The sequence below is a fragment of the Chelonoidis abingdonii genome, chromosome 1 (genome assembly GCF_003597395.2).
Source record: "Chelonoidis abingdonii isolate Lonesome George chromosome 1, CheloAbing_2.0, whole genome shotgun sequence".
In the NCBI taxonomy this organism is placed as follows: Eukaryota; Metazoa; Chordata; order Testudines; family Testudinidae; genus Chelonoidis; species Chelonoidis abingdonii.
In genome coordinates, this window is record NC_133769.1 from 158270159 (window position 1) to 158285550 (window position 15392).

General features: G+C 43.7%; 1 protein-coding gene across 6 annotated transcripts in view; it reads left to right on the forward strand.

Moving 5' to 3' along the window:
• The window catches only part of CD58 (CD58 molecule), a 74318-nt gene that overhangs the window by 18854 nt on the left and 40072 nt on the right, over window positions 1–15392 (forward strand). For all 6 annotated transcript variants that reach the window (XM_075071926.1, XM_075071927.1, XM_075071930.1 and 3 more), the window contains exon 2: window positions 10884–11198. In XM_075071926.1, coding sequence (XP_074928027.1) covers window positions 10884–11198 — 315 coding nt within the window. The remainder of the gene's footprint in view (window positions 1–10883; window positions 11199–15392) is intronic.

The following is a 15392-nucleotide window of genomic DNA, read 5'->3' on the forward strand; positions in this document are numbered from 1 at the left end:
ATGGTGACTTCAGTGGAGGTTGAGACTGACCAACAGGCTAAGTGGCCTGCTGAGGTGAGTCAGTGGTGGAGGTGGTGCTCCCTCCCTGAGCTGTGCCATGTGGGGTTGGTCCGAGCTGCCTGGTGTCACCACTCCCCTCCTCCCACGCTGAATGTTGTTCTGTGTCCTGCTAGGGGGTGCATCCCACTGTTTGAAAATCTCTGTGTTAGAAGGTCTAGAGAAAGAGTTAGTGGCTTCATTTCATCTGTAATAGAGAAGTTGACCAAGATGGAAGATTTCTACTGATGTATAAACAAATAGAAATGGGCGGTGGTTCTTCTGTGGAAAATGTTGAAATGCTTGATGTAATGTACTGGATTTTAGTAGATCAGTCATTTCTAAAGGGATTTTATGCAACATCTCTGTATTATATGTTGTTTATCTTTGGAAAGGGGGCTGGCAGGAGTGAGTGGCCGGTCTTATCCCCTCTCCCTTTAGGGATGAAAGAGGCAGTGGGAGGTGGAGGGCAGAAGTGGGAGATCTCTGAGGGTGAATAGAGATTTCCCAGCTAGTATCAGTGCTTCTATATCCTGGGAAATTTCCCCAAACCTGGGAATTTTTGAGTAAAATGTTTTGAATGAAAATTCCCAGATTTGGGGAAATTTCCCAGGATATAGAAGCACTGTAAAAAACTTTATCTGGGAATTTTTCACCAGATTTGGGAAATTTTTAGCGCTAGGTTGGGAAATGTTGGCATCATGATATAAAAGCACTGGTAGGATGCATCCTCCCCAGCTTGGTCCTGTTGCTAATTCAGCCACTGGCAGGAAAGGTTGGAAGCCCCAGACACTCCCTCTGTCCCTCCCCATTCAGATTCCCCTGCCTGGTGAGTTTTCCTTTCACCAGTCAAGGAGGAGAAGGAGCTATGAGGAGAGCTGAGCTCCTGCAAGCCAAGGAAGGGCCATGGAGAGAAACTGTCCCTCTGCTTCTAGTCTCTCTTCTCTTCCCCCCCCCCCCCATTCTCCCCCTTTACTTTAATGGGTCTCAAGGAGGAGAAGGAAGTTGCATGATGGGGTTGGACTCAGGAAAACAGGAGAGCTGGCAAATACAATTTACTGAGCTTTTCCCTACCCTTTGTCTGTATTGTCTGCTTAAATCATAAACTCTTCAGGGCCGTGAGCGTCTGCTATGCTGTGGGCATGTCTACACCACAAACTTAGGTCAACATACAGCCACCACAGTAATTAATGACTGTAGTTCTTCATGTCCACTCTATCCCCCTTCGTCAGTGGTCTGTGTCTTCATCAGGAGCACTTGCATTGACTTGAAGGTCAGTGTGGGTGGCTGAGAGCTTGGGCTCTCAGCTCCCCAGCAGCCAGACTCCAGGTGGTTAGCTCCATGGCAAGCTGAGAGCCTGGGCGGTAGCCGGGCTCACAACTAAAGCCCCCATCCATCCTGGGTGACAGCCCGAACTGTGAGCCCAGCACAGGATTCACAGCACAGCATTCATCAGCCTTTCTTGTCAATTTCACAGCTCCACCTGTGAGCCCCCTGCTGAAGAAGGGAGCTATGAAATTGACAAGAATGACAGCCAACAGTGGATGCAAGTAATGTGGTGTCTACACAGACACTGTGTTGCCCTGGCTCCCTGACTACACCTGTATAAGCACTACACCTCTTGTGGAGGTGGAGTTATTATGAGGGTGTAGTAGAGCACTTACATGAGCAGGAGCAAGGCTGTAGCATGTTCACTGCCATAATTAGGTTGATGTAAGATGACTTGGTTGAAAGAACATTTTGACTCAATGGGCAGCATTGGTCCTTGAAAACAAATAGGATGTGAAAACCGTATGAAGGGGATGGAGAAAAATATGGGAAATGTTATAATGGCATGGGATTAATCAATGGCAGATACTCTACCTGAGCATGGTGTTCCGAGTTAGTCACCTCGTCTTAAAAAGGCCATAGGGGCAGGGTGGATTTGACTGAATCAGGAAGACTCAATTTAATCATGGATTTATACATAAAAGTGCATTCATAAAAGTGTTATAACCTTAATACATATTCTTCACAACTCCGAGATAGATGTAGGTTTCATTTTTAGAAGGTACACACTATACATTTTTAAAGTGATTTATTTTGAAAACTTTTCAGATTAGTTTTACAGCTATATCAGAAAATGAATGATTGTTTGATTATTTCATTTATCAAAGGTAATTGAAGCAGATATTTATGAACTCATTGGGAGGTGAACTATCTCCAATTCAACAGATTAATGATTAATATTTAGAGGATTTTCTTGCCATGTTGTATTAGGAGAACATCACCAGACAGACATTTAAATTGTTTTATTTAACTAAAAACAACAACCTTATAAATTCTGGGATTTTTTTTCTTCAACAGCAAACATATAATATTGTAACAAAACAAGCATATGAATTTTTGAATTTAGTTAAACATTCAAGTTTTTTAAAATCAGGTTTGTTTTTTGTTAAAATTTATTTTAACTAAAATAGTTAAATGAAAATTTTTTTTTTTTTTTTTAATTAAATCTATTATGTCAGCCAGGTCAACATGAGAAACTTAAAATATTGGCTTCTGCAGCTAACTCAGTTGTCTTCACCTTCATTTTCCTGTTTTGTTCATAATCTGGAAAAGAAAAACAAGCTTTCTTGCCTTTTCAGGTCCCAGCCGATTTCTCCATTTGGAATGAATTAGTCCAAAGGAAGAAAATATTCTTTCTACACCGTCAGAAGAAGCTACTGCTGTTAAAAGTGAGATTATCACTTGGACAGTCTCTGAATCCAAGTGCTTAAGTGACATCCACCAGTTTACTGGTGTGACTTTTTCTTTAAAACATCATCAGCAAACATATATTTCTTGGATGGTTCACCCTTAGCTCTGAAGTTTATTATTATGGAGGGATCATTACTGGATGTCCATATCATAGTCGTCAACTCTTCTTCAGCAGTTAAGGTTTGACCCTGGTACTGAGTATTGAGAATATTTGCAAGAAAATGAGCTGGAGATAGTGCTTGCCTTATTCGGTTTTTTAATGCTTGTAATTTAACTCTGTCATCGCATATTTCTCTTTTTAAGATCTCACTCAGTTCCTTCCAAATTTCAACAGTGTTGGCAATAAAACAGCTATTTTCCTGCATTTTGTTCAAGGCTACAGAAATAGGCTTCAGGGTACTCAGCATGTGTTCAATAGTTCTCTTAAGCCCAATGTTGAGAACTTTGGCTGTGACAGTGCCATCTGTTTTTTCACTGTTTTGTTCACACACTGTCATCAGATTAGACCAGTTCTTGATATAGTGCTCAAAACAGTCCACTACTGAGTTCAATGGCACGTCTTGTGGGAGAGTTAGCTTGGCTTCGCCCACTTTTTTCAGGGCAGCTGCTGGAAAGTGGTTGTTACGGAAGAATTTTGCAATTTCAACATTAGCCTTTATTTCTGGAATACTGGAGTCTTTGGCTAGGAGGTGCATCAAATGAGCACTGCAACCGTATGTTATTAGCTTGGGACTCTCTTCACTCTCTTCTAAATAATGTCTTCTCATCTTGGATATATTTGCAGCCTTGTCGGTGACCAAGCTGCATACTAGACATTTTGAAGTTTTTTTTCACAGTTTGTTATAGCTTTTACTGCTACTTCTTGTAAGTATTCTGCAGTGTGTGCATTTCCTGATGTATCAATTGTTTCTGTAAGGAAGACATTCCCTTCTTCTGTTGTCACACAAGCATGTACAACAGGATCTTTGTGGACATTGCTCCACCCATCAAGACTCAGGTTAACAATTTTACCCTCTAGACCTTTTACACACTGCTCAATTTCTGTTTCATCCAGCAATTTGCCTGTGACATATTCTTTGTTGGGTGGACTGTATCTTGGTCTTAATGACTGAACCATGTTAATGAAGTGTGAGTTCTCAATCATACGGAAAGGAGAATTTGTTGCATAAACAAACTGGGCAATTTTTTCATCAGTTATCTCTCTTTGTAATCTCCTGGTTATCATCACAAACTTATCTATAGTTGTTTCTGGATGATGGACATTTTTTTTTCTTTTTGCTACAGGTGATATATACTGTGGCTGTGTGACATACATGATGTAACTGAAACACTATCATTGGCAGATAACTCTGAAACTATAGAAAATGATGGTAATCTTGAAGGTGGATAGTCTTCAGAATCCTGTATGTTGAGGATGGATCCTTCTAAACAAAATAAGTCAATGCAGCTATTTAATTATTATTACCATAGTGTTCATTTAGTATTACTCATTGCATTCACTGCACTCAGTGCTACTTCAAAGATGAAATTGTAAAAGGAAGATCTGCCTATTTCAGCTATTTTTTATCACAACTGCATCTAAAATGATAGGACCATAGTGTAACAACTATATTTTTTGCTCAGACATGAGAATTCAAGAAATAGTCCAGAAAGAAGACAGGCAGTCTTTAAGAAAGAAGTATGAAATAAAAAAAGTTTACCAACCTGAAGATCCTGCATGTTCAGACATGTTCCTTTCATCATCGTCAACGCAGCTTCCTCCGGAGAAGGAACACTTCTCACGCTGTTGTTTCATTGGGGTAGCCAGGGCTTGCTATCCTTTGTTGCACTGTTTGCATTTTGCACGCATGCCTGTCTTACCCATGGGTAGAGGAACTTCATTAAAATATTCCCAAACTGGGTCTCTTTTACGGCCTGCTGCCATTATAGGTTTTCCCTTCTAGTGAGAGAATGCCATGGTAGACCTAAAATCGATGATGGCTATGCTCAGAAAGACCTCAGTACTTCTGGAATATGCTGCTCAGACAGTTTGACTTTTGTTTCTACTCCCTTCCTTCTCACATTTATCTCCAGACTTCTCCTTGTCCAGATCTATTCTTCCCCCAACAATCTTCTGTTCACTGAACTTTTTGAAACTTTGCACTTTTTAGAGGGATTGACTCTGTCTACACAAATTTGCAGAGGAACAATGGAGTTGAGGTCTGTTATTTCTCTCCTCTATATATAATTTATTCATGTATCAATTTTTTTTTTCGCTGTTAACAAGCATATTATCTCTGGAAACACAAATCCACAGTTTGAGAACTGCAAAACAAAGCATCTCTGATGGTATCTTCAAGTCTGAGCACTGAGTCCCATTGTTAGATAGAAAGATTAACCTAGACAATCTATTCTGAAGCCCCCAAAATGCCATAAGATTGTGTCTCTAATCCATGAACTATTGGAACTCATTTACCAAACTTTTCTTAAACATTGTCTCATACTATAGATTTATAATCCTGATGAGATATCTGAGCTATAATGTATCTTATGTGATACAGCATGGCCAGAGGGCAGCAGGAGAGTGTTAGCAGGGAGCCTTATTCCTTGCAAGGGGAGGAAGGTTTGCTATAGATTAACTAGAGCACCTGTAGCCAATTAGAGCACCTGAAGCCAATTAGAGCACCAGCGGTCAGTCATGTGATAAAAACCCCTGCTTCAGTCAGACAGTGTGGGAGTTGGAGCAGGAAGGTTTGGTTGGAGCAGAGAGCAGTTTGAAGGAGTTGGAGAAGAGACAAGAAGAGAAGAGCGAGATGAGACAAAAGGAAAGTTTGGAGGAGTGCTGCGTTGGGCTGAGAAATCCAAAAGAAAACCCTAGGTAAGGGGCACCTGGCTTGTGTAGAAGGAGGCAAGAAGCCCCTTCACAAGCTGAAGGGCAGGAGAGGGAAGTAACCCAGGGAAGGAACCGCTAGTTCAGGTGATTCACCACAAAACCTCAGGGCCCCTGGGTTGGGACCTGGAGAAGAGGACGGGCCCAGGTCCCTCCCTCTCCACTCCCCTCCTCAAGGACACTAGTGGGGTAATTAAAATACTGGTTCAGAGACAAGCAATGGCACCCTGAACCTTCCCCAAAGAAGAGAAAGCGTGAGACCCAGCATAACAGTATTGGCAATTTGCCACACTTAATTACAGGTTTTTTCTTTTAAAAGCATTTTATCCAAAAAATCTGATTTAAATAAAAAAAAATCTGATTAAAAAAGAATCATTGATTTTTATCCACCCTGCATAGAGGAAATATGAGGCATAGAGAAGGGAAAAAAAAATGCACAGTCAAACCAAGTACCGGAGCCATGCTTGTCTGCCAGAACTGAGCATTGAGAGAGTCCTCTCCAGGCTGTCTCCCATTCCTTGCCTTTCACAGTAGCCATCCCATGGGACATGGCGTGGAAAGGGCTTGTGAGGTTTGGCAGTAATGCCATGGGCGGAAGGGGTGGGGAGAGCTGGAAGTATGCTACACTTAAAGACATTGTCCTCTACAGAATTCTAAGGTTCTGAGTCCCTTGTTCTAACCATAATCGCAGTTAAAGGGGAAACTTCCCTATTGTGCACTGGGAGTCTTAAATAAATGTTACTTGGTTGCAATAGATGCTCATTTAGATCTTGAAGTCAATGACAAAACTCCTGTTGACTACAGTGGAGCAGGATCAAGTCCTTGATGCACACAGGACTTGAATGTAATATCAACATTTATATAGACGTATGCTATTGCGGTACTCCTGTGACCCTAGTAGTCAGTGCTACTGTCACCGGTGGGGAAGAGGAAGAGGTAAACATGTAACTATGGCTGAGGAAAATATTTTTTTTGTTTTCTCAGTTTGTTGTTTTTGTAACTGTTTTGTTTTATTTTTTGTTATATTTGTCCCTGAGGTCACATTGGGGACAATTTAAATACATTTAAGATGCCTCTAAATGGGGTGAGAGGAGGAGAGCAGCAGGCAGCTGGATGCACACCCTGATTCTGCAAACACTTCTCCATGTGGGCTCAGTGGGACTACTTGTGTGTGTAAAGCTAAAGCCTGTATGTAAGCTTTTGCAGGATCTGGGCCTGAAGGTGGAGCCTGGGGCTATGTCTACACTATGGGATTATTCCAATTTTGCTTAAACTGGTTTTGTAAAACAGATTGTATAAAGTCAAGTGCACACGGCTACACTAAGCACATTAATTTGGTGGTGTGCGTCCATGTACCGAGGCTAGCATCAATTTCCGGAGCATTGCACTGTGGGTAGCTATCCCGTAGCTATCCCATAGTTCTCCCAGTATCCCCCACCCATTGGAATTCTGGGATGAGATCCCAGTGCATAATGGTGCAAAAACAGTGTCGCGGGTGATTCTGGGTAAATGTCGTCACTCATTCCTTCCTCCATGAAAGCAACGGCAGACAATCATTTCGCGCCGTTTTTCCCTGGATTGCCCTGGCAGACACCATAGCACGGCAACCATGGAGCCCGTTTTGCCTTTTGTCACTGTCACCGTATGTGTACTGGATGCCGCTGACAGAGGCGGTACTGCAGCGCTACACAGCAGCATTCATTTGCCATTGCAGGTAGCAGAGATGGTTACCAGTCGTTTCTGACCGTCTGCTGCGCCATGTATGGCGAGAGATGACTGTTACTCAGTCATTCGTACGTTCTGCTGCTGTTCAGGGTGCCCCTGGGTGACCTTTCGCTAGGGCGGTCGGGGCGCAAAGACAAAAATGGGAATGCTATTGGCCTGCAACCCGGGTTGAGATTCAATGCCTGAGGGGCCATTGGGGGTTAGTCCTGCTTCGACGCAGGGGTGACTAGAGATCTCTTCTGACGGTCCCTTCCAAGCCTAATAATCTATTACATGACTCCCACGTGTCCTCCTCTTATTTGAATCTAAATAGGCCAGCCCCGGCCTTAAATAGGGGCAAGGTACTAAGAACCAGGTTGGACCAGAGAAGCAAGCTCTCCATGTCAGATCCCCCAGAGAAATGATGAGCTGCCTGCCATCTAGGGGTGCTCCTGCAAGAACCCCACCCGTTTGCTCCCTGCAACCCCAACTCGTTCTGGCACATTGCAGGTCCCCACCATTGTGTGATGAAAGTATATAAAGATCAGGAATAAGACACACTGACTTTTTAGTGAGAATAAAACGAGGGAGGCACCTCCAGCTGCTATGATAGTTCCAGGCAGTACAGAATCTTTCTTGTACGACATGAAAGAGAGGGGGTGATGGGAGCTCAAGCCCCTCAGTGCTGATGATGAAGACTGTTACACAGCCATTCTTACCATCTACCCGGGAATCGACCGGAGTCATTCTATTTTTAACCCAGAAGCCGGCCCTGGCCGACCTCACCTGATCCCAGCCTAGGAACCACACAGAGAATTGATGACGAGGACGGCTATCCAGTCATCTGCACTGTACTATCCTCACTGGGGAGGGGAGAGATGCTGCTGTTCAATGCACAGCACCGCATCTACCAGCAGCATGTACTAGACATACGGTGACATGAAAAAAGTCAGAAATGATTTTTCCCTTTTCTTTCATGGCGGGGGGGAATAGGGGGTAAATATGACAAGATATACCCTGGAACCACCCCGGACAAATGGTGTTGACCCTACAAGGCATTGGGAGCTCAGCCAAGAATGCAAATACTTTTCGGAGACTGAGGGGACTGTGGGATAGCTGGAGTCCTCGGTAGCCCCTCCCTCCCTGCATGAGCATCCGTTTGATTCTTTGGCTTTCCATTACAGTTGTCACGCAGCACTGTGCTGTGGACTCTGTATCATTGCGTGCAGATTTCTTTTAAATGCTTTGGCATTTCGTCTTCTGTAACGGAGCTCTGATAGAACAGATTTGTCTCCTCATACAGCGATCAGATCCAGTATCTCCTATATGGTCCATGCTGGAGCTCTTTTTGGATCTGGGACTGCATTGCCAACCGTGCTGATCAGAGCTCCATGCTGGGCAAACGGGAAACGAAATTCAAAAGTTCGCGGAGCTTTTCCTGTCTACCTGGCCAGTGCATCTGAGTTCAGATTGCTGTCCAGAGCGGTCACAATGGTGCACTGTGGGATACCTCCCGGAGGCCGATACCGTCGATCTGCAGCCACACTAACCCTAATCCGATATGATAATACCGATTTCAGCCCTACTCCTCTCGTTGGGGAGGAGTACAGAAACCGATTTAAAGAGCCCTTTATATGATATAAAGGGCCTCGTTGTGCGGACGGGTACAGTGTTAAATTGGTTTAACTCTGTTAAATTCAGTTTAAACGCATAGTGTAGACCAGGCCTGGGATTCTGTCTCATTTGTGGGAGAAGGCAGCACGCTTCCAGTCAGAGCCGTCCTGTCCATAGGATGGATTGGAGCAACTGCCCCAGGCCCCATGCTTTGGGACGCGAGGTCCAGGCTGGCCTGGGGAACTTAGCGGGGGGCCTAGTGCTGGCAGCAGCAGACAACCCGGCCCCAGCCTGTCCCTCTCCGCTGGCGTCGCTCGGGGCGGGGGGGAGAGGGCGCAAAAGCCAGAAAGAGGTGGAGCAGGGGCTTGGGGGAAGAGGTGGAATTAGGATGATCAGACAGCAAGTGTGAAAAATCAGGACAGAGGGTGGGGGGTAATAGAAGCCTATACAAGAAGACCCCAAAATCAGGACTGTCCCTGTAAAATTGGGACATCTGGTCACCCTAGATGGAATGGAAGTGGAGGAGGGGCAGGAAAAGGTGGGGTGGGGGCTTAGAGGAAGGGGTGGAGTGGAGGTGGGACCTGGGCCATGGTGGGGGGGAGCGAGGGGGGGTGTTCCAGGCCCTGCACACCTCTAGGGACAGCCCTTCCTGCAGTAGCCTTCCCACCTGCCCCTCCTTGATCTTGCTCTATCCATGTGGCTAGAAGTGACTGTCACTAGCTGTCTTACCCAAACTCTGCTATAGAAGCGATTTTGTAACCAGTGCCATCTCATCTTCATTTTGTTACAACGGTGAACAAGGTAGGTTTGTGTGTCTTTTTTGTAACACTTTTCAGCAACATATGGGGAAAATCTCCCATCCTCTCTCTTTCAGCATTGTTTTGGTTCAAACGTGTTCCAGGATTCTTTGTTTTTAGTATTTATATAGAATTATAGGCAGGTGTGAGAGCATCATCAATTACTAAGGTTGCCACACATTTCCCATTATAAGATCCTATTTTCAGTTGCTTGTAACTCGGCCAAACTTTAAGCATTCAGGAATGCCACGTTACCTGATGGATGTCTGCTTCAGGCTGAAATTTTTTGGAAGATTTTAGCCAAAATGGTTCAGATGTTTCTGAGAACAAGGCTGAAGGGGGGAGAATGCATTGTTTTTCCCATATTAAATTCTGGTAATCTTTTCTTTGAGCAGTGCTGGTGCCCCATGCTTTTGGAGCAGGGACTTGAAATTTGGCAGGGGAGAGGGGGGCCTTTGTGTCAAGGATGTGCCTTTTACATCTTTTTGAAAATCAGTGTGAATTTGGCCAAGTTATAAGCCTTTGGGGGGAAAAGAATCACAATTCACACATGCTCAGTATGAACTTGATAGAGCTTTGCAACTAAAAACTCTGAAAATTCCATCCATGCTGAGCATGCTTCGGGCAGGGGCTGAGCAAGACTTTCCCTGCAATTGCTGCTGTGTACTTGAGCCAGAGCAGGCCAGATCTAGGTACTGGAACTGAGAGCAGGGGTCTTTTCTCTGCTCTCAATGCCCCCTTATTGGCGCCCAGGAAGCATGGAGGAGTAAGATGCCTGATTTGAGTGTAGATGGGTGAAGAACTGAACTGCCTGTCTGTCTTTAGAAGAGTAGATTGGGAAAAGAAACTTAGGGGACTGAAGGCTGGCTGTAGAGGAGACTGGGAGTTGGGGAGGAAAATGGAGACCATCTCGTAATGCATCTTCACAAGGAGGCTGAATTAAGGTGGCCTGGGCAACCTTTAATTTGAAGACTTCCTAACTTTTGCGTGCTTGACTTTGTAGTCTTAATGTTCTTTTACCATCATTTGCGTGTGTGTAATATTATTTATAATGGATATAGAATGACTCGAACAATAGTTTAGATAACTGTGACTGATTAAATGTATTTTCTTTTTTGACATAGTATGCACCCAGTCTCAAGATCAAGAGTCTGTGTTTGCCATTGTGGGAGAAGATTTTACTTTTTCACCAAAAGTTAATGGAACTATAACAGAAATTACCTGGATAAAAAGAAAAGATAAAGTGGCTGAATGGGAAAGTGGTGTTGTGTCACCTAAATATTATTTTAGTTTTGAAAACAGAGCAACGCTTGAGACATCTTCTGGCAATTTTACCATCAAAAAGTTAAGCGCTGGTGATGCTGCAGAGTATGAAGCACAAGTTCTGCCTGATGGTGATGGCCCGCTCCAATATACAAAATTTGTACTTGAAGTATTGGGTAAGTAGTGGATAAGCAGCAAAAACAATTGGCAACTGTTAACTTTTCACTTTTTAAGGAAACAACTGCAATCTACAATGCGGAGGAAAGATAAGAAGAATAGTAAGAGGCCAATGTGGCTCCAGCAGGAGCTCTTTAATTACCTGAAAATCAAAAAAAGAATCCTACAAGAAGAGGAAACTTTGACAAACTGCTAGGGAGGAGTACTAAAGAGTAGCATAAGCATGTAGGGACAAAATTAGAAAGGCTAAGACACAAAATGAATTATACCTAGCAAGGGACATAAAAGGCAATAAGAGGTTCTTGAAATATATTTTTGTTTGTCTTTCTCTTGCTCCTAATGTAGGTCCTCTTATTCTTGGGGAAATCCTGCAACAAAAAATTAAATTCTTCATATTTTAATTGTCCTGATAACAAAATATAATCACGCCAGTTTCAATTATTTTGGTAATTTTATTTCAAGATACCTGTCTGCAAGTATGTTTGTAACAATATAGACGACAAAAAAGATTCATATGTTTTTTAACAAATAGATTCCTTCCTAGGCATATTAATACAGAACTTTGAGTAATAATACATTTAAACTACAATAAAGAAACTTATTTCCCTCATCCCTTAGAAGCAGTGCAAGGCTTGGAGTCAGGTGTAACCGAGGAGTTGAGGGGGAGGGAAGTAATTGCTGGGAAGAAGTCTGGGTGTGACCTTGGAGGGTCATTGGGTGTGAGAAGTATGGACCATGGTTCTTTTTTCTGGGTGTGTGTGTGTGTGTGTGTGTGTGGGGAAATTGTTAGGGAGCCTCTCCAATACAGAGCCTGGCTGACCCCTAACCACTCTCGTTCAGTCAGACATATCTACCCCCGTCCCCATGTGTCCTTGCACCTTCCTGTTCCCATATGTCCCTGCACCTGCACTCAGCCGCCCTCCTCCCCATGTGGCCGTGTTGCCCCCACTTGCCCTTCTGAACCCCAGTCTGTGACGTTTCAGTAATCCCATATCCCCACATTATCTGTCCCCCCGCATCCTATGCCTCCTGACCTGGCCCCATGGGCAGGGCGCTGTGAGGAATGCAGCCTCTTCTCTTCCCTATCCACAGCTGGGGCTGCTCCTGCTCGGAAGCGGCTGCTTTCTGCTCTAGCACCCCACCAACCCTTGGTGGGCAAAAGGCATAACTGCAGCACCTCTCCGGCAGAATGTGTTTTCTGCAGAGAAAAAAAAATTCTGCGTGTGAGATGAATTCTGCACATGTGTAGTGATATAGAATTCCCCCAGGAGTAGTCCTCTATTTAGCATGAAATGAGAGTTAATAATTAATGACATCAAAAAGGCCAAGGTGTTTAATGCCTATTTTGCTTTAGTCTTCACTAAAAAAGGTTGATGGTAACCAGATACTCAACACAATTAATATTAACAGCAAGGGGAAAGGAATGCAAGCCAAAATAAGGAAAGAACAGGTTAAAGAATATTTAGACAAGTTATATGTATTCAAGACAGGGCTTGACAAAATTCATCGTAGGATACTTGAAGGAACTAGCTGAAGAAATCTTGGAAATGTTAGCAATAATCTTTGAGAACTCTTGGAAGATGAGTTAGGTTGTGGAGGAGTGAAGAAGTGTGTAAACAGTGTCTATTTTTAAAAAAAGGAATAAAGAGGACCTGGGGAATGATAGACCAGTCGTCCTAACTTTGATACATGGAAAGATACTGGAACAAATTATGAAACAATCAGTGACTGAAACTGTACTATAGTATCTCTATAGATCGAAATTCCATGCTTGAACGATAAGTGTGTAGCAGTAGGAATATGCTAGCAACCACACTAAATGACTGTTTCTTGGGGCAGCTTGTTCTGGAACCCACAAAGGAATCGGCAATTCTAGATTTAATTGTAACTGGAACACAGGCTTTGTTCCAAGAGGTGAATATAGCTGAAGTGCTCAGTAATAATGAGCATAGTGTACTTAAATCTAACATCCTTGGGGTGGGGGGAGGGAAATACCAAAGAAACCAACCAGAATGGCATTAAAAAAGGAGAACTACACAAAATGAGGAAGCTAGTTAAAAGGAAATTAAAAAGAAAAGTCACAAGTTGTGAAATGCCTGCAAACTGCATGGAGACCATTTAAAAACACTATAAGAGAGGTTCAAACAAAATGTATACCCCAACTAAAAAAAATTGTAAGAGGACCGAAAAATGCCATTATAGTTTAACAGAATAAAAGAGCAGTTAGAGGCAAAAATGTATTCTTTAAGGATTGGAAGTCAAATCCTAGGGAGGAAAATAGAAAGTAATAAACTCTGGCAAGTCAAATGTAAAAGTATAACAAGGCAGGTGTAGAAAGAATTAAGAGCAACTAGCTAAAGACACAAACTAAGAGCAAAAAATGTAAGTACCTCAGAAGCAGGAAACCTGCCAAATAGTCAGTGGCGCCACTGGACGATCGAGGTGCTAAAGGAGCATTCAAGGAAGACAAGGCCACTGCAGAGAAGCTAAATGAATTCTTTGCCTCAGTATTCACTGCGGAGGGTGAGAGGGAGATTGCCACACAAACCATTCTTTTAAGGTGACAGATCTGAGGAACTGTTCCAGATTGAGGTGTCAATAGAGGTGGTTTTGGAACAAACTGATAAATTAAACCATAGTAAGTTACCAGGACCAGATGGTGTTCACCTGTCATGGAATCACTTGCCACCAGACTGTCACCTCTTCCAAGTTTCTCTGGAGGTTAGCTTGAGGTCAATGCCCCTGTCAGTTGTCCTGCACCCCGTCACTCCTTCTCCACAGTCCTCCTGCAACCCCCTTGCAGCATCAGGAGCCACTGTCTGTGTTTCCCCCCTTCTGGGGCAAGTTTAGCTCCTCAGTAGTCCAGCCACTTCCCCAGTGGCAACTGTGGTCACCTACCCTGCCACTTCCCCAGTGGCAAGTGGGGGGCACCGAGACCTGACCACTACTCTGGATGCCAGTCCAGTGACCGTGTGGATCGCAGCCTCCTGCTACACCCCTTTGACTCTCCTATCGCTGCATTTCCCTGAGCTGCTTTCCCCCAGCCACAGCACCCTCCTCAGTTGCAGCACCCCGTCTGGAGCTCCTTCTCTTCCTCCCGGGTTCCTGCCTGCATTACTCTGATCCAAGGTGCTACAGAGTTGCAGCCAGCTACTGACTCTGCTCTGCCTGAGGCTCTTCTTATATGGAGCTGCTGAGCCCTGATTGGCCGCTCCTCACAACCCCTTTCCTATTAGCTGCTTTTCACGCAGCCTCTCTACATCTCTGTTAACCCCTTTCTGCCCAGTGTAGAGCAGATGCCCATCACATCACCCAAGAGTTCTGAAGGAATTCAAATATGAAATTGCAGAATTACTAACTGTGGTATGTAGCCTATTGCTTAAGTCATCCTGTGTACCAGATAACTAGAGGGAAGCTAATGTAATGCCTATTTTTAAAAAAGGCTCCAGAGGTAATCCTGGCAATTACAGGCCAGTAAGCTTAACTTCAGAACCAGGCAAATTGGTTGAAACTATAGTAAAGAACAAAATTATCAGACACACAAATGAACATGATATGTTGCGGAAGAGTCAACATGGCTTTTGTAAAGGGAAATCATGCCTCCCCAATCTATTAGAATTCTCTAAGGGGGTCAACAAGCAGATGGACAAGAGTGATCCAATCAGTATAGTGTACTTGGACTTTCAGAATGCCTTTGAGAAGGTCCCTAACCAAAGGCTTTTAAGCAAACTAAGCTGTCATGGAATAAGAGGGTCCATAAGAGGGTCTCTCTTGAAGGTCCATACTTCTGGAAAGATGTGGACAAATTGGAGGGAGTCCACAAGGTAGCAACAAAAATTATCAAAGGTTTAGGAAACCTGACCTATGAAGAAAGGTTAAAATCACTACATGCTTAGTTTTGAGAAAAGACTGAGGGGAGCCCTGATAAGTCATCAAATATGTTAAGTGCTGTTATAAAGAGGATGGTGTTCAATTGTTTTCCATGTCTGCTTAAGGTGGGGGAAGAAGTAATGGGCTTAATCTGCAGCAAGGGAGATTTAGGTCAGATATTAGAAAAAAAAATTATAAAGGTGGATAAGTTCTGGAATAGGTTTCCAAGGGAGGTTGTGGAATCCCCATCACTGGAGGTTTTACAGAACAGGTTGGGCCAACACTTGTCAGAGATAATCTAGGTGTACTTGGTCCTACCTCAG